This window comes from Melospiza georgiana, chromosome 12 (genome assembly GCF_028018845.1).
Source record: "Melospiza georgiana isolate bMelGeo1 chromosome 12, bMelGeo1.pri, whole genome shotgun sequence".
Taxonomy (NCBI): domain Eukaryota; kingdom Metazoa; phylum Chordata; class Aves; order Passeriformes; family Passerellidae; genus Melospiza; species Melospiza georgiana.
Window position 1 is genome coordinate 19,626,194 of NC_080441.1, and position 18,750 is coordinate 19,644,943.

General features: G+C 56.8%; 2 protein-coding genes across 2 annotated transcripts; both read left to right on the forward strand.

Moving 5' to 3' along the window:
- Positions 1-649: 649 nt before the first annotated feature.
- Positions 650-11,248, forward strand: LOC131088554 (protein eva-1 homolog C-like). Its single transcript, XM_058032701.1, is given in 9 exon segments — positions 650-701; positions 704-856; positions 3,826-4,025; positions 8,032-8,155; positions 8,328-8,480; positions 8,634-8,777; positions 8,934-9,005; positions 9,348-9,437; positions 10,134-11,248. Coding segments are annotated over 9 exon segments (1,374 nt in total). The 3' UTR covers positions 10,520-11,248.
- A 2,981-nt stretch (positions 11,249-14,229) lies between these two features.
- CCNB3 (cyclin B3) lies at positions 14,230-18,748 on the forward strand. The gene is made up of 12 exons (XM_058032754.1): positions 14,230-14,283; positions 14,864-14,982; positions 15,065-15,148; positions 15,308-15,426; positions 15,917-16,019; positions 16,322-16,420; positions 16,584-16,676; positions 16,932-17,069; positions 17,508-17,663; positions 17,949-18,098; positions 18,249-18,379; positions 18,528-18,748. Exons 1-12 carry the CDS (start codon positions 14,280-14,282, stop codon positions 18,598-18,600), a joined length of 1,269 nt encoding a protein of 422 aa, XP_057888737.1. The 5' UTR covers positions 14,230-14,279; the 3' UTR covers positions 18,601-18,748.
- Positions 18,749-18,750: the final 2 nt, after the last annotated feature.

Sequence of the window (18,750 nt, forward strand, 5' to 3'; positions counted from 1 at the left end):
CCGGGGCAGTGCTGAGCCTCTGAGAGCTGTGATGGCTCCTGACACTGCCAGCTGCTGCTGTCTCTGCTGATCTCAGCCGGGAGAAGAGCCAGCAGCTCCAGTCCACGGCATTTCCCTCCAGCTGAAGCAGCAAGCAGGGATCTAAGTCCTGCAGGTGGGAGGCACAGTATGACACGGAGCCCTCCTCACAAGGTGCCAGAATGCCCAGTACCTGGCCCCACAGAGACCGGGGGGCAGAAATGTGGCAGCAAAGAGGTCCCTTCCCACATTGTCGGGTGCAGGGTGTTTGTCTTTTCTGCAGGAACAGCCGCCTGGGAGGCACTTCAAGGAGCCTTTCCCTTCCTCCTCACAGAGTGAATGGCCGGACATTTGCCGAGATTGAGATTACAGCACACATTTATCTGGATTTCTGTCTCACCGTGTCTGGCAGAAAACTGGGGGCACTTTGGAAACCTTGTCAAGCCCTGTTCCTGTGCCCAGGGGGAACAGGCGGGAGGGAAGGGGCTGTGAGTTTCTTTGCCATCACTGGGATGCCAAGGCACGGCTCATCCGTGACAGGGTGCCCTGGGGGAAGTGTTCCTGCGCTGAGAGTGACCCAGCCGTCCCGAGCAGCCTCTGGCCCTGGGCAGCAGGCTAAGGGCGAGTGCCCATGTGCCCGCCGAGCGCCGGGACGGGCAGGGCAGAGAAGCGAGCCATTGTCCCCTGCAGCGCCAGCCCCGCCCGCCGCCGAGCCCCGGCTGGTGCCAGCGGCCGGTGGGACACGGCGGCCGGGCCATGGCCGGGCTGCTCCGGCGGGCGGTGACCGCCGTCCTCCTCTGCTTCGCTGTGCGTCTGGAGGCCAGCCCGGAGCTGTCCGGTGAGTCAGGGCGAAGGCGGGCGGGAGGGGGATGCTGAGAACTGCGCTGGTAGGATGGGAGAGACAAGCGACAGCACTTTGGTGGGGCAGGGACAAGTGAGGTATAAACTATGGCAGGCCAGAGTGAGTTTCCCCAAAATGCTAAGAGTTCTTCATCTCCGCACCGCGGTGTTCTCTGAAAACACACTGCACACATCCCACAGCTCTGGGGTGCGTGAGAGTGGCTCCCCAGCTCCGCTGAGCTCTCTCGGACGGTTTGCAGGCAGAAATTCAAAGAAACAAACATCAAGCCAGTCCCTGAGCTTTGCTGAGCATCCCCTCAGCCACGCTGCTCATGTCCTCGGTGCTGGGCAGTGTGTAGAGCTGAAGGAGCATTCAGGGCTACCCTGCCAGCCTTCCCTGCTCGGAGGAGAGGGAAGAGTTGGGTTGAAGCTGTACCTGGTCCCTAGATGGAGCTGGTGGCTGTGCCCCAGCTAGAGCACTCATGAGCAGGGGTGCTGCAGGGTCCCCTGCCAGAGGATACAGCATGGGGCAGAAGCTCTCCCCAGGGCTGTGCCGGTGAACCTTATAGGTGTAGACAAGGCAGAAATTTGGGATCCCTTCTGTCCCAGCTCTTTGAACAGTCAGGACAGGTGCAGGCAGGCTGGGCACCAGGCATTCCCCAGGGATCATCTGAAAACAGCCACGCACGCCTTCCGTCTCCTCAGCTGAGCCCAGGTGGGTGCAGGGCTGATGCTGCAGTGTGGGCTGTGGTGAGGAGGATGTGATTTCATCGGGGCAGAGCTAACGGCACAACCACAGCACCGGAGATTGAGTCAGCTGTACTGGCAGGAATCACTCACAAAGTCTGCCTACAGCCTCCTTGACATGGCTCCACCCAAAAACCATCTTCACAACTGCTCACTGACCCAAAAGAGTGTGATGGAGAAACCTCTGTACCCATGGCAATGTTTGAGCCTCAATTTTAAAATACAAACCACTGGTGCCTGCAGCTGGCATGACAGCAGAATAGGGTGGCTGCCTCAAGGCTGGATTTGGGGAAACCCATTTCTTCTCATATTTCTCCCCTGCCTTGCCTGCCATCCCTAGGATTTGTCTGAGCCCTCTGCATCCAAGGTTGCCCAGCAGTGGGGAGTTTAGGCAGCCCTACATCCAGCAGTGTTGGGTATGGGTTGGGTTTGGAGTCAGTGCTAGGCAGAGGTCAAGGCCAGGGTGGCTCTGAAACCTTCAGGAGCATCTGACTGCTGCCAGGTATGGGGCTGATGCAGAGGAAGGGGATGGGGGCTGGCAGCCTGGGCAGGGTCCTGTGCCCCTCACAGGCCCCAGCATCCAGTGATATGGGGCAACCAGAGGAGAGGGACAAGACAGTTTGTCCTGTCCCCTCTTCATGAGCTCTGCGCTCCAAGGGTCTGATCCAGCTCTGTGCCATTCAAAGAGCATCTTTGCATCTGGAGCTTTGACCTGGCTAGAGCACCTTGTCTACTGCCATCTACCCTCCTGTACTTCTCCTTTCCTCTTTCCTCCATCATGCAGAGAGGCAATTGAGGGCCTGCTTCTGGGATGCTGTGGCCACCCACTTGCTCATCCCAGTTTGTGAGGGATAATGCCAAGGGAGAGATTCACTCCAGGCTGGAGGCAGCTCCCAGCTGCACCCGCTGACATCCCAGGGAGGGATGCTGACTGCAGATGCTGAAGGGTTAGTGGCAGCACTGAAGGTGAAAGGGGCCCTTTGTGCTGCTGAGCCTGGCACCAGTTTGCAGGGGTGGGGGGGGTGCTCCCACCTTCTTGTCTCGGTTTGGAGGAGTTTGACACACTGGGGGCTGGGGGACAGGGTGCATGTCCTGCCCTAGGCCCCAGCACTGGCCTGGGGCTGAGCTGCAAGTTCCTCCAAAGACTCCAGAGCTGGGGTCTGGGGTCTGTGATCTGCTCAGCAGCCCCATGTTGCCCTGCTGCAGTCTCCCAAGCCTCAAAATAATGCTTCCCCTTTGGTTATGATGCTTCCTCTTTCGTTTTGTTTTATTCAAAGATGCAAAGTGCTTCATTCAGGGCCTACACATCACATTTTGTCAGCTTTTCTTGCTTCCTCAGTCTTCTCCAGCAACTGGTGTCTGCTCAGAGCACCTGGCAGCTTGAAAAGCTCTTACTAAAACAGACTCCTTGCCCATCCAGTACAGCCAATGCTAACCGGAGCCAATGCTGCATGTTAAGCCCTTGGAGAGACTGCACAGGACAGTCCCACTTTGTTGTCCCCTGTAGGGAAAACAACAGGTGCAGTAGTTTGGGACATGAACTAGGCAGGATTGAAAGGAAGAAGCATTCTGTGATGGGAATTCAAGGAGGGAAGGGCCAGTTCCCATTGAAAGGGTTGTGGGCCAGGAATAGTTTGCAGCAACACACTGGGCTTCTTCAGCAGAGACCTGAGGTCAGCTGGGCTCAAGTGATGACTTTGTGGCTCACACTCATCCATACTGACCCAGCCAGCTGTGGGAGCTTGCAGCAGCCCCTGGACCCTTCTCTCATCTGGCTCATGGCTCAACTTGTGACAGACTTGTGACAGAGAGCATCCTCCTCACCCGGACTCCAGGGATCATCACTGGGGGACCGTCTCTGGCTCACTCTTGTTCTCTCCTCACCATGGCCCCATAACAAGCCTAATTTTCTCTAAACACTTGACAACTCCTTACAGGATTTGTCCATCTTCTCTGACTTGCTGTGCTGCCTCCATCTTTCCTTTCCTGTTGCTAACCAGCTCAGCTATTCTGTGCTGCTTTCCAGGCTCCTAGCAGCAATGCTGTATGCAAGGTTTGCTGCAAGCCCATCTTCTCTGCTGTTCTTCTCTGATCTTGTTCACTTCATAAGTGCCTCATCCCAAGATATACTAACTGCCACCAGCACTTGGGTGCCCAAGTGCCACCACTGTGGCCCTGGTGTCACCTCTGGACAATGCCACCCCTGCTTTCCCCTTCCAGGGTACCTGCGCAAGGTGCTGAGGAACCACACTGCCCACACCTGTGATGGAGAGCAGCTCCTCATCATCTGCCCTCGCAAAACCACCATCAGCATCCTCGGGGCCTTCTATGGGCGCCGAGTGCCCAGCACCAACCTCTGCCCCAGCCCCGGCAACGCCTCCCAGGAGAGCACCGAGTGCACGTCTGCCACTGCCCACCTGGTGAGGGAGAGATCCCGGGGCCAGGCTGCACAACCCTCTGTTTCCACATCACTGAGCTGCCTGCTTGGCCTGGGGGGCTGCAGGCAATGCAGCCTCACCATTCCCTCAGGAGGTTTTCATCAGCATCAGGATTATAGAATAATGGAATCAAAGAATCACAAACACTTCTTGGACTTTGTTAGGTTTGGTGCTGAGACCACTTCTCTGGGGAGCCTGTTCCCAGCCACCCTCTGTGAGAGGAACCTTTTTCTGACATCCAGCCTAAACCTGCTCTCACACAACCCCAGCCCGTTCCCTCGGGTCTTGTCACAGGTCACCACAGAGGAAAGATCAGTACTTGCTCCTTCTCTTCCCTTCATGAGGAAGTTGTAGATTGAAATGAGGACCCCCTCAAGACTCCTCCAGGCTGAACAGGCCAAGTATCTTCAGCCAGTGCTCATAAGGCTTCCCCTCAAGGCCCTTCACAGTATTTGTTGCCTTCCTTTGGATGGTCTCTAATAGTTTCATATCTTCCTTATATTATGGTGACTAAAACTACACACAATATTCAAAGTGAGTCTGCCCCATGCAGAGCAGATGTGTACAATCCCCTCCCTGGCCTGGCTGAGCCTGATTCCCCCCCAGGACAAGGTTGGCCCTCCTGGCTGCTAGGTCACTGCTGACTGATATTGAGGTTGTGGTTGACCAGGACCCACAGCACACACCCAGTCCATACACCCAGGGTTGCCCCTTCCCAGGTGCAGAATCCAGCACTTTCCCTTGTTGAATTTCCTGTGGCTGGTGATTGCACAGTCCTCTAATTTCTTGAGGTCTCTCTATGGGACCTCCCTGCCTACAAGGGAGTCAGCAGTTCCTCTCAGTTTTGTATCATCTGTCATTCACTGTGGGGCCCTTTTCCTAGACCATTTTTGGAAGTTAAGGGTGAAAGAGATGTTCTGCCATGCATTCCAGAGTAGAGCCTGGCACAGGCGGCACTGCTGCGTCCTGAGATGGCTTTTGGAGCAATCCCACAGGAAGCAGCAGGCTCAGAGAATGCCCTGGAATCTGGGGCTGGCCTCTGGGAGAGGGGCAGTGCCATAGCCAGGCTGTTGGGTTCATGAAATGAGACAGGACCCCCTGAGATGCTGCAGTCACCCCTGTGGCTGCATCCCCTGGGGTTGGCACACACAGTAGGCAGCTGCCAGAAGCAGCTCTCATCTGTGCTGGCAGGTCCCAGGGACTGGATTAGTGAAGCAGACCAAAGGGGTGCCAGTTTGATGGCAGCAGTTGGTGCAGGGAAAGGGTAGGAAAGCAGAGGCTGACCGAAGAAAAGAGATGAAACATCCCCAAAGCTAATGCCAATGTCCCTTGATGGGGACATCATTTCATATGCTGCTTTTCTAAGACCCTGCTCCAGCTCCTTGCTAGGGCTGGGGCAAACCTGCTGCAAAGCCAGTGACTGCAGCTGCCAACAAGAAAAGGGAAAGAGCCAGTGCCCTACTTAGGAGCTCACAGGGCTCTCCTGCTTGGTCCTGCTCCAACCATACATCCCCTTCTGGGATTCTGCATGTTCCAGGAGCTCTGCAAGCACCAAGCCAGACCATGCTGGCACAGCACCAGGCTGGTCCTATGACCCATCCTGCAAACACGGGTCAGGATCCCCCTCTCTGCAGGATGGAGAGTATGGCCTGGCAGAGGTGCTTGGAAACTGAAGGGCAGGTCTGAGAGCAGGTCTGTATAGCTCAGGTTTATACTGGGTAAAGGTAGGGTGGCCATGCTGGCACAGGGCTGGAATACATGCTGCTGCTTAAGGAGCAGGGATGTCTGGAGCAGAGAGCAAAGAGAGCAAAGCTGCGGCCAAAGCTCAGCTCTGCTTAGGCAGCAACTGGGAACAGAGATTGCTTGTATTTCCTTAGTGAATTTCCGTTCTGGCAGGCAGTGAAGACCAAGCGGAGGCTCAGTCCTGAGCTGGGCGGGAGGGTCAGGGACAGAGGAGGATAATGAGAGACGAGAAGACGCTCCGTTGTGGGCGCTGGAATCCCCGGGCTTGATTCACGAAGCAGCAGCAAGGGAATAAACCTCTCCCTTCTGCCGGCAGCCTCTGCTCCGCTACGGAGCCACTGCTGTGGGACTTGTGGGGACAAAGAGGGGAAACGGAGGGGCAGGGAGCCCCACAGCCACCCAAGGCCGGGCTACCCAGGGGCTCCCGGCAGCGCCCAGGGCCCGCCTCGGCCGCTCGCGGGCCGGCCCCGTGCGCGGGAGGGGAGAGGGGCCGCGGCCGCCTCGGGCACGGGCGGGGCCCGACCGGCCCGTGGCTGAACGCTCGTCCCCACCTTGCGGCCACGCGGGGACATTGCACGGACCGCGGGGACATTGCGAGCCCAGGGAGCCGCGTCAGCGCGCGCCGGCACGGGTGTTAGAGACGCGCGGTCCGTTATAGCGTGGGACGGTGTGGTATCGCATGGCATGGCATGGCATGGCATGGCATGGCATGGCATGGCATGGCATGGCATGGCATGGCACGGCACGGCATGGCATGGCATGGCATGGCACGGCATGGCATGGCACGGCACGGCACAGTATGGCACGGCACGGCACGGCACGGTATGGTACGGTACCGTACGGTATGGTATGGTACAGTACAGAATGGTACGGTACAGAATGGTACGGTACAGAATGGTACGGTACGGTACAGTAGAGTACAGAATGGTACGGTACGGTATGGTACGGTACGGTATGGTATGGTATGGTATGGTATGGTATGGAATAGTATGGTACGGTATGGTATGGCAAGGTACAGTACAGTATGTTATGGTACGGTACGGTATGGTACGGTACAGTACAGTATGGTATGGTATGGTACGGTATGGTATGATATGGTATGGTACGGTACAGTATGGTATATTACAGTACGGTATGGTATGGTATGGTATGGTATGGTATGGTATGGTATGGTATGGTATGGTATGGTATGGTATGGTATGGTATGGAAAGGTATGGTACGGTACGGTATGGTATGGAATGGTACAGTATGGTACGGTACAGTACGGTACGGTACGGTACGGTATGGTATGGTATGGAATGGTACGGTACGGTACGGTATGGTATGGAATGGAATGGTATGGTATGGTATGGTATGGTATGGTATGGTATGGTATGGTATGGTATGGTATGGTATGGTATGGTACGGTACAGTACGGTATGGTATGGAATGGTACGGTACGGTACGGTACGGTACGGTACGGTACGGTATGGAATGGAATGGTATGGTATGGTATGGTATGGTATGGTATGGTATGGTATGGTATGGTATGGTATGGTACAGTACGGTACGGTACAGTACGGTATGGAATGGTACGGTATGGTACGGTACGGTACGGTATGGTATGGTATGGTACGGTACAGTACGGTACGGTACGGTACGGTACGGTACGGTATGGAATGGTACAGTACGGTATGGTATGGTATGGAATGGTACGGTACGGTACGGTACGGTACGGTACGGTACGGTATGGTATGGAATGATACAGTACGGTACGGTACGGTACGGTACGGTACGGTACAGTACGGTATGGAATGGTATGGTATGGAATGGTATGGTATGGAATGGTACGGTACGGTACGGTACGGTACGGTACGGTACGGTACGGTACGGTATGGTATGGTATGGTATGGTATGGTATGGTATGGTACAGTACGGTACAGTACAGTACGGTATGGTACGGTACGGTACAGTACGGTATGGAATGGTACGGTACGGTACGGTACGCTATGTTACTGGGATGCCAGCACAGGTAGTAACAGCTGTGTTGGACACACAGATCAGTGGGTGCAGGAGGGGAAATGGCTCAGGAACAGGCACTGGAATTGGGATGTCTGCATCAGGCGTGGGCAGGAGCAGCTATGGGACACTTCTGTAGGGTGAGAGGCCACTTCCCTGAGCATGGTGATGGAAGTGATGCACAGGATGTGAGAACAGCCTCAGAATTTCTCACCCAACTCACACCTGTTCCACTCTGCTCTCCAGAAGCTGCTGGCTGAGTGCCAGGACCAGCAGTGGTGCCAGTTCTCAGTGCACAGCCAGGTCTTTGGGCCAGACCCATGCCCTGGGACACACAAGTATCTCATCGCTTCCTACAAGTGCCGGCCAGGTGAGGTGGAGCACGGTCTGGGCATGGGCTCTCCCTGACCTCAGCTGCTCAGAAAGGGGCAGGGAGGAGAGCATGGCTGCTCCTGCACCCCGCAGCCCTATTTCAACCCTTCCCTTGGCCTAAGAGAGGTGATTCAGGATGCATCAGGGCACTCAGCAATGTCACTCCCTAGGGAACCATCGGGTCAAGACCGTGTGCGAGAATGACAAGCTCAGGCTGCAGTGTCGACCAAAATCCATCCTGGCCATTTATTCTGCAAGTTATGGACGATTCCTGCGGGGCAAACCAGAATGTGATGTCTTGAACACTGGAGAACCCCATATAGGTATGCCAGAATGGTTTGAGACAGAAATGGGGCAGGAGTCATGCAGAGTGTGGCCACTGGGCTGTACCTGTGTCCCTTGGCCTCTGCTGGCTGATGCCCAGCAGGGAGGGGCAAGCAGCTCTGCCCATGGGTCCATGCCTCATGTCTCTGCAGAGTGTGTGGCTCCAGATGCTCTGCGCAGGGTCTCCAAGAAGTGCCACCGCAAGGGGAACTGCACTGTGGCTGCTGACAAGGCCACCTTCGGAGACCCGTGCCTCCCTGGCATGAAGAAGCAGCTGCGAGTCTCTTACACCTGTGGTGAGAACTCCCCACAGAGCCAGGGGCACGGGGGCCACTGGTGGAGTGTCTCTGCCCACCCCATGCCAGGCAGGCAGGGGTATGGGACCCCCCAGGGAAGCAGGGACTGCAGGGGAGGAGCAGGGTGGTGATGCTTGGTGTGTGCTCTCCTTGCAGTGCCCAAGCAGCTGCTGGAGGAGGTGGGCCCTGACACCTCAGACCCTTTCCTGCTCTCGGACTACATACACGGTAATGTGGGGGGAGGAAGGTTACACCACAAGCAGTGTGGCACCATGTCTGTGCTGGGGTGAACCAGCCCTTCCATGGTTTGTCTGCATCCCTGGTACCAGCCTAGCATCCCTGTCCCATGGTGGAAACCATCCCTTGGTCAGTGCCTATTCTGAGGGGATGGAGGTGGCATCTACTGGGAGCAGGGGAGAGGAAGACACACAGGGTCATCCCTGTGGACAGCAGATACTTGTGCAGGAAGGATGGAGTGTGGTATGGGGAAGGACAGGCAGGAGCAGGCACCCGGGACACGGGGCACTGAGAGCACCTCGTGCCTGAGCCTGCACCCCCTTGTCACTGCAGGTGGCTGGTACAAAGGGCCCAGGTTCTCCAGGCTCCAGGAAGACCGCATGATTTTTTCTAGCTCTCTGGCAGCTTTTGCTCACCTTTGGGGTATGTGCCCTCCCTGGGTCTCATGCAGCACCTGGGGAAACAGGACAGGCTGGGGGGGTGGCTGACATCACGGATGGCCCCAGCTCAACCCAGGGCTCATCTCAGAGGCAGCCAGACCCCAAACCTCTCCAGCAGGGCCAACAGGCACACAAAGGAGCAGGGCACCAAGCACCCATGCTGGGTTTGGGGTGGACAGGTAGGGTGGGAGCTCAGAGGCGGAACGAGCCTCAAAGACCCACAGCATCAAGAGTCACGGTGTGGCTACAGTCCTGCCTGTGGGCCTTCCTTTTCCAACAGGCCGCATTACCCAGTGGGTCTTTTCCTTCCTGCCCTGTCTGCAGGCCCTGATGGAGACCACCTCTCTGCAGGCAAAAAATTCCCTTGCCAGAGGAAATTACTCATTTAATCCCACAAGGAATTATTCTTTCCCCTGCTCTGCCTACCCCACATCCCAGTGGAGGTTTCCTTTGGGGAAAGGCTCATTTCAGGACTGGTGGATGCTGATGAGGGTCTAGGTGACACTTCCATGATCACTGGGGCAGGGTCTGTCCTATCTCTGCAGCCTGGGTGGTGAGGGCATCCCTGCTCCCCTCCTCTTACTCCCGTATGCCTGGCAGAGGGGCTTTGCAGGCACTGATACCCCGCAGACTGCAGAGCAGTTTGTACCCCGGTGTCTTTCTTTCCTTTTCCCTTCAGGTGTCCCAGAGAAAGTTGCCCTCTACTTTCTTTGTGGAGTCTCAGGAGGCCTCATGCTGCTGCTGTGCATCATCAGCCCCAAAACAACCTTCCTCCAGGAGGTGGGGGAGGCTCTCAAAGACCCAGAGCTGGGCAGCAGCTCAGAGCTGGGCAGGACCAAGCTGCGGGATGAGCAGGATGAAGACATCCCTGATGACAGCTCCTCAGACTCCTCCTTCCGCCGCCTCACCCGCACCTACCGGGCCACTGACAGCATCTTCGGCCCCGAGCTGACGGCAGCGATGGAGGGAGCAGTGGAGCACCAGGGCCACAGTGGGGAGGAGATCTGGATGCCCAAGGAGTCAAGCCCATATGCCATACACAAGATCAAATCGGCCACCAAATAAGAACTGGAAGAAAATGGCTGGAGTGCAGCAGAGGGGTGCGGGCTCCGTGGGATCCAACATCAGAGAGACATAAGAGTTTGGGCTCCTTGGGGTGACTGGACATCCTGAGCAGCAGCAGGATGGCAGCTCCAGTGTGTCCATCAATCTACTGCTCCACCAGCTGGGTGTGACATGCAGACTCTCAGTGTGATGAGGGGCTGTGTAATGGTTCTGTGGGCCATGGGCTTCTTTGCCACAGATGCCACTAACCCTAACCTAACCTCCCTGTTCTCAGCTTGCATTGTCTGGCTCTAGAGTTTAACCCTGATCAGCTGTGCCAAGCCTATCCTGAGCCCTTTGAAGCTGCTTGCTCCTATTTCTCCTGGGGTACTGGCTTCCACTCCTGGTGCTGCAAACACACCCTGCACTTAGGCACTATGTCAGCAGCAGAGAGGCAGGAATGGCCAGGACATAGGAAGAGGCAGGTGGAGTGGGTGCGCAAGCACAGCGGGCATCACCAGCACAGCCCCCCAGGGTGCGTGCCATGCAGCCCTCTGTGCCAAGGGAGCTGCTCCCCAGGCTGGGGCCATTGGCAGCTCAGCATAACCACAGGCTCTCACTACCTGCAGGCATTCAGGAGCTCTGTCATCCCCTGTGGCTCTGTGCTTTCCTCTCTATTTTCCCCTGTGGCAGGAGACCCCAAGTTTTAACTTGCTGTGTTTTTTTCCAGTGAATAAATGCAACAGCTCTTAGGCACAATATCTCTCCCTGACCTTGGTCATTAATAATGACAAGGGGAAAAAGAACAAGGCAAAGTTCAGCCCTCCCTGTGCAGAGAAGTACCTTGCCTCTCATCAGCACTTCTGGCACTAGGCCATGGAAGGCAACAAGCTGGGCCTGTTTTACCACAGGAAAGAATAAGGGGAAGGGAAAGGGGAAAAGCAGTCCATCTGGGACCCAGGAATTATACTTCCCTGTCCTCGCTGCTCTTCTTCAGCCTGGGGCTTCCTCTCTGGCAAGCAATCCTGGAGCAAAGCTCCCCAGATACCGTGCAGAGGGGCTTCTCAGCAGTCCTGCGGTGCCAGGAAGCCACGCTGGGGCTGGGGTCTGCTCCAACTCGAAAAGGCAGCACAGGCTCTTTTAGTGCTGTGGGAAGAGTCTGGATGGAAGCAGAAACCCAGCTTTCCTCACGAAAGGGACATGCCAGGCACAAATGCTCTTGAGTCAGCACACAGCAGGAGTCTAGCGAGAGGAGCCAAGGATCCTCCCTGCATTCTCCCTGATCTGGGGGTTTGCTGGGGGAATGTCGGAGCTTGTGGAGGTCTCACCTCCAGCTGCCCCCCAGCATCCATAGATTGTGAGCAGGACTGAGGCCACAGCCTTGCCTCAATACTTGGACAGCTGGCACAGCTCCTGCTGCACACCCATGGCTTCACCTTGGCACTTCTTGCTCTCCTCATCTTTTCCCCACACACCCCACGTCCAGGGGCAATTTCAGCTTTCATAGTGGGAGTCATACCCCTGAAGCAGGGCTGGGATTCCCAAGAGCTTTTCCAGGAGCACCAGCATGGCAGTGCTTTGGAGACTGGAAAAGCCTGCTTCCCAGGGCCAAGCCTGGGCAGGATAGGCAGATGTGAACCTGTCCCAAAGCAGGCAGCTCATCCCAGCCTCCACAGGGCTGTGGGCAGACTTGGAGGGGAGTTTTGGCTGAGGATCTTATCCCACAGGATAACCACTGGCAGTGGGATGTGTCCTGGCTCTGCCTGGCTAGTATGCACCCAATCTGTATTTCTGACTGGGCTATGCACTGCTTTAACATGCACAGGGAAAGGCAGGCTCCTGGATCCCACAGGATCCCAAACCAACAGCAAGCAAGCGCCAGGGAGCACCCAGGCCAAAGAAGGAAGCAGTAACACAGGGGGAGCTGGGTCTGGAGAGGACAAATGGCCAAGGAGGGAACAAGGTGGGCTGGGGCTGCAGCAACTCTGACCAGTTTTGGGGACTGAAGGGACCCAAGATGTGTGGGACCCAGGTTTAAACCTCCACTTAACCTGTGAGCAGAATTCTGCTCCTGGCTGTCCAGGTCTTTCTGCTGGAGATGTGTCAGAGCTGCCTGCATGCAGCCAAGCCATGTGCCTGATCCTGCCCACGTAGCCCTTGGGCAGCAGGTTTAAATCCCCCCAGATGCTGGCACTGCTGTATTTCCCTAGCCAGGGGTTCATCAGCTCCACCCACAACAGCAGCACGTGAGTGTGCATTTATCTGAAAGGATTTTCTTTGGTTAAACGTAGGAATTTGAAAGGTTTTTCTGGGAATCTGGTGGCCAAAGGAAGCTCTCCTCTGCTGCAGTGCTGTGCTCTGCTGAGTTCACCTCAGCGGGGGTTCACTTGTGCTAGAGCTCAGTGTAGTGCTAAAGCCCCCAGGAGCTACTGAGGGCACAGGACCACTGCATGGTGGTGGCATGAAAGCAAAGAACTGTGCTGGAAACTCGCAAAGGAGCAGAGTGATACACTGAGCATCAAGGATACAAACATGGATCATGCGTCTCACCCATGAAAAGTGGGTGGCTTTTCCAAGACTAGTTTATCAAGGAACAAAGCAAGCTGTGGGTGTGAGTGACAGTCTCCTGCATTCCTTTCCTGATACATGAAGTTGACTCCAAGCCAACTGACAGCCTGAGCAAGCCTTTTCCGAGCTCTCCCTGCCCGGCAGCCAGGCTGCATGGCACGGCTCTCCCCAGGAACTGCAATGCCTCAAGGCTGGTCCTTGATAGAGGTACAGCGCTCTTACCCTCAGCAGATGTTCGATGAGCGGCCCGTATCTCGTACAAGCCCATATCACAGTGACTCTGGCGTGTGCCTTGGTAACTCTGACCCTGTCGCTGCGGATGATGGGGCAGTCCCAGCGAGCCTCACCCTGAACTTGGTCAGTCATGCCCGTACGACACCACATGAACGCTGCTCCTGTGCTACCTCAGACAGTGAAAGTAGGGTTAGACGAGACATAAGAAAAATATCTTCCCTGTGAGAAGTGAGGGTGGGCAGGCCCTGGCACAGGGTGCCCAGAGAAGCTGTGGCTGCCCCTGGATCCCTGGCAGTGTCCAAAGCCAGGCTGGACGGGGAGCACCCTGAGCTCGTCTAAAGTGTCCCTGCCCATGGCAGGGGGCGGAACGGGTTGAGCTTAAGCTTAAGGGACAGTTTGGTCCCTTCCCACCCAAACTGTTCTGTGATTATCCGAGCGATCCGAGCCCTCTGTTCCCGACGTTGGGTTAGGAAGCTGCACGGCCAGCACACCCTGTCCCACAAAACACCCTGTCCCCCAGCCCAGTGGGAAAGGGCAGCCCCCGAGGCCTCGGACCCACGGCTGCGGACGGGGGCGGTGGACGCAGTGGAGCCAGCCGCCCGCGGAGGCCGCTCCACCCGCCCCGAAGGACGGCAAGGACGGCAAGGACGGCAAGGCCGGGGCCTTGCTGCGGCCCGGCCGTCACGACGGCCCCGCAGAACGGATTTAAACGGCGCCCGCTCCCACCAATCGCTGCCCGCCCGGCTCGGCGCTCGCCCCGCCCCTGCCGCATGCTCGCCGTTCTATTGGTCATCGGCGTTGAATTTTAAACCCTGCCGCCCTGCCCCTTAGCAACTGCCTCCCTCTGAGCCCGCCGATTGGCCGCCGCCTGGCATCGCCTCGCACTGATTGGGCGAGGCTCGGCCAGTGCTGGCCGGCCGCTACCGAACTGCTACTTTCAAAAGCGCCGGGGCCGGAGGTGCGGCACAGCGCACCGGGCATGGGTGAGTGGGGAGGAGGCATCCCGGGCATGGGTGAGTGGGGGGATCCCCCCCGGCTGCGGGAGAGTGGGCAGCGCTGGGGCCCGTAGTTGATGGCAGGCGTGGGGACCCTGGAGGATGCAAGGGAGTAAGGGTTTCCCAGCTTCCCTGGGAATTCCGGGAGATGCAGGAGAGAGGGGAACTTTGGGACTCCCGACTCCCCCAGGGGATCCTGAGGGTTGTGGGAGAGTGGGGATCTCCAAGACCTCCAGCTCTCCGAGGAAGTGCAAGCCCTTGCATCCTTCTCTGGGAGGCAGGAATCTGGGAATTGCCTGTCCCCCCTGCCATCTCACCCAGCAGAGTGCTTTTGGTGGGGGTCTTTGGGGTCTGTGTCCCTTCTTCCCTGGAAGCACCTCTAGCCAGATTTGTCCCGAGCCTGAGCTTGTCTTGGGGCACCACCCACCTGCCGTGCTCAGGAAAGGGATCAGTACTGATGTGCTAACCCCCAGGAGGGATAAACCTCCCCCTGTGCTGCCCCAAGCTAGGAGGGTGTCCCTGGAGGCAGGTGGGCAGTAGCCTCCATCACATCATGCTTTGCCCCCAGCTTGCTCACAGAGACCGAGGGAAAGGATGCCATTGCCACGCAATGCCAAGGTGCTGAGCACCAAGCAGTCCCGAGCAGGCAAGGCAGGGCCTGCTGCAGAGAACGTGGATCCTGAGAAGGTGAGCACGGAGCCAAGCGAGGGCTGTAGGGGGGGCTCCTGTGGGGCAGCTGACCACCAACTTCTAACAGCCTCTACTGCAGGAGGAGAGCTGTCATGCCAAGCGGTCTTCGTCCTCACCCCAGGGTGGGCCCAAGAAGAGATCAGCGTTTGGAGACATCACCAATGTGAGTGCTTCTGTGAGGGTGGGGGCTCTGGTACCCCCTGTGAGCTCCCCATGGTGGGGGGCGTGCCCCATGCCCATTAGGAAGAGGAGAGGTCTCCCTGCAGGGCATACCTTGCTTTCTGCTGTGCAGCCCCCGTATGCCCCTGTTCTGACCAAACAGGCTCGCAAGAACCAGGTGGTGGCAGGGAAGAAGGAGTCTGCGAAGGTTGCTCCACCCAAGGCACAGAAGGCACATAATACCTTAGGGGTGGCCAAGAACAATGAGATCAACCTAAAAAAGTGAGTAGCTGGGGGCAGGGGCTTGCTGCAAACTTATCCCATGGGGACAAGTAGTAGGGGCTTCCCTTGGGTGATGGAAGCTGAGCCAGATGCAGGAGGGAACTAGTAGATCTTCTATAAATGGCATCAGGTTGTGGCAGGAGAGGGTTAGGTTGGATATTAGAAAAAATTTCTTCCCCAGAAGGGCTGTCCAGGCCTGGCACAGGCTGCCCAGGACAGTTGTAGAGTCACCTTCCATGGAAGGATTTAAAAGTCATGTGGATGTGGCCCTTGGGACATGGTTTAGTGGTGGGCATGGCAGTGCTGGGGGAACTGTTGTCCTCAGTATCTTTAAAGGTCTTTTCCAACCTAAGTGGTTGTAGGAGTCTATGGGGATATTTCAGGGGTGGTTTTGCCCCTTCCTGAAGCAGCAAGAGTCTCTGGAAGGCCACTTTTCAGCCAAGAAATTTGGTCTTCTCCCAGCAATGATTTATGCTCTTTTCCTTCCCAGGTCAATGAAGAAAACTCCCCCAACAGCTCCTGCAGAGCCCAAAGTGGATCTTGTGCCAGAGAAGCCGGTGTCTGTACAGGAACCGAAGCCCCCTGAGCAGAGGGTAGGGACCCTGGGCTGCAGCATTGCCCCAGGCCCATGACAGCACCGCTCTGTGGCTGCCACCAGTGGTGCTCTGGGCCTTGGAGAGACTCCAGCCAGGGTGATGGAAAGCAGGGGAGGGGAGGGCAAAGTGCACCACCATCTTCCTTCAAGAATCATCTCCTGGGAAAAAGTGAGGCAGGGACTGCAGGGTGATGAAGGCAGGTGGAAAAGAGGTGTGCAGAGGAGCAGCAGCCTTGCCCCAACAAGGTGACTGGCACTTGCAGGGCCTCCCCCTTACTGCTGCCTCTTCCATACCAGCAGGTGCCAGCAGTGGAGGACATTGACAAGGAGCAGCTGGGTGACCCCTACGCCAATGCAGAGTATGCCAAGGAGATCTTTGAATACATGCGGGAAAGAGAGGTGGGTGATGCCTGTCCAGGGGGTGACAGCCCTGGCCAGGGAAGGAGTGACTGCAGGCAGGGCCACTGACTGCCCAGAGGCTCTGACCACTGCACAGGGTGAGAAGGGGCTTGTTTGAAGGTGGAGATATTTGCCCTGTCCCTGACAGCTGGCTCTTTGGCAGGAAAAATTCATGCTTCCTGACTACATGGAGAAGCAGACAGACATCAGTGGGGACATGCGTGCTATCCTCGTGGACTGGATGGTGGAGGTGCAGGTGAGAGGGCACAGCTTTCCGCAGAGCAGCCCCTGTGCTGCCTTTGGCATGTGTGACCTCTGTGCTAGCGGAGGTTCCTGCAAGCATTCCCAGTGTGGAGCTGATCCTCCTCCTGTGTGGGCTAGGGATGAACATACATCCCTCCCTCTGAGCCTGGCCCATAGCCACCCCTGGCCTCTGTGAGGCCTGGAAGGGGCTGGCCAGGCCTAACTTCTGTCTGACACTCTGTTCTGACCCCCACTCTCATTCTTGAAGGAGAACTTTGAGCTGAACCATGAGACACTGTACCTGGCTGTGAAGCTAGTAGACCACTACCTGGTGGAGGTGGTGAGCATGAGAGAAAAGCTGCAGCTCATCGGCTCCACTGCCATCCTCATTGCCTCCAAATTTGAGGTGACTCTTTGTGTGCTCTCCTGGGGTGCAGACTCAGAGGGGCTGTGCCTCTATGGTCCCTGGAGGGGGTTTGGGGAAGGCCAGGTTACTGCCCTGAGAGCTGCCAGGGTGGCATGTCTGTCATGTTCCTCCTTCCTGTCCCAAGGGCTGCAAATACAGTCATGATGGGCTGAAACCTGTGTCCTGGTGTCCCTGGAAAGCCAGCTTCTCTCTGCTCTGCATAGACCATCAGGACACCCTAGTTTACTTAATGCAGGCATGGAGCTCAAGCCAAGGGCTGGAGGAGTATGGACATGACAAAAGTCCCACAGGGTGTTAACAGTCCTTGCTGAGTCCAGCAGCGTGTGAACACTCACAGGGCCTGCGGGGTGGCTGGGATCTCCTGAGTGAGGCCAGGATGAGCTCCCACTGGGGTGCTGAGCAGCTGTGCCCCTACAGGAGCGGTGCCCACCATGTGTGGATGACTTCCTCTATATCTGTGATGATGCCTACAAGCGAGAGGAGCTTATTGCTATGGAGATGAGCATCCTCAGCACCCTCAAGTTCGACATCAACATCCCCATCCCCTACCGCTTCCTGCGGCGCTTTGCCAAGGTGAGTGCATTCAGAGGGTGGGCTGGGTGTCCCCAGGCACCCCTTCTGTTGGCTCCAGGGGACAGTGACTCATCACTGGGGCTTCAGGCTCCCAGCTGGCAGCAAGGAAACTTCGTCCAGGTCCCCTCAAAAGAGTTCAGGGTGTGAGGATGGTGGTCTGTGACAGGCTGGGTGTGTGTAATCCCTGACCTGTGCCCCAGAGGCTGTATTCTAGATCCTAGAAAGGCTGGGAAGGGGAGCAGCGTTGCTCAAAAGGCTGAGCCTTTCCCTGCCCTCCGGCTGCAGTGTGCCCGTGCCACCATGGAGACGCTGACGCTGGCCCGCTTCCTCTGCGAGATGACCCTGCAGGAGTACGACTATGCCCGCGAGAGCCCCTCCAAGCTGGCTGCCAGTTGCCTGCTGCTGGCCCTTACCATGAAGAACCTTGGGGGCTGGGTGAGTACTGTCCCTGCCGAGGCACCCACTGCAATGGAAAGTGAGTGGGGTGATGCACTAGGGCCATGGTCAGATCTAGATGCTGATCAGGGATGATGATGACTGTCGTGTCATTGAGGACACAGCTTAGCCCCTGCTGTCCCCTTGCAGACCCCTACACTGGAGTACTACAGTGGGTACAGTGCCCAGGACCTGCACCCCCTGGTGAAGAGGCTGAATTTCCTGCTCACATACCAGCCCCGTGACAAGCTGAATGCTGTGCGCAGCAAGTACTCACACAGGTGAGAGTCATGGGGCTCTGTCTCAGGCCTGTCCCTGCTGCAGGGAGTGGCACCACCGGCGTGCACCCCGGGCCTCTGCAGGGATCTGGGAGCACTGGTGGATGGGTGTGGGTTGTGCTGGAGCTCTAAGCCAATGTGTTCCTTCCAGGGTCTTCTTTGAGGTTGCCAAAGTCACCCCCATGGACATGCTCAAGCTCGAGGAGACACTCACTAGCTCCTAGCCCTACTCTGTGAATAAGCCTGTAAATAATGGGGTACCCTCAAGCAGGGTGGTACCATGTACATAAGTAATAGTAATTTTAACTGAGGAAGAGGCGGGGGGGGGGAAAAAAAGTCATGTGTAGCTGTTAATAAAATGTGTTTGTTGTACA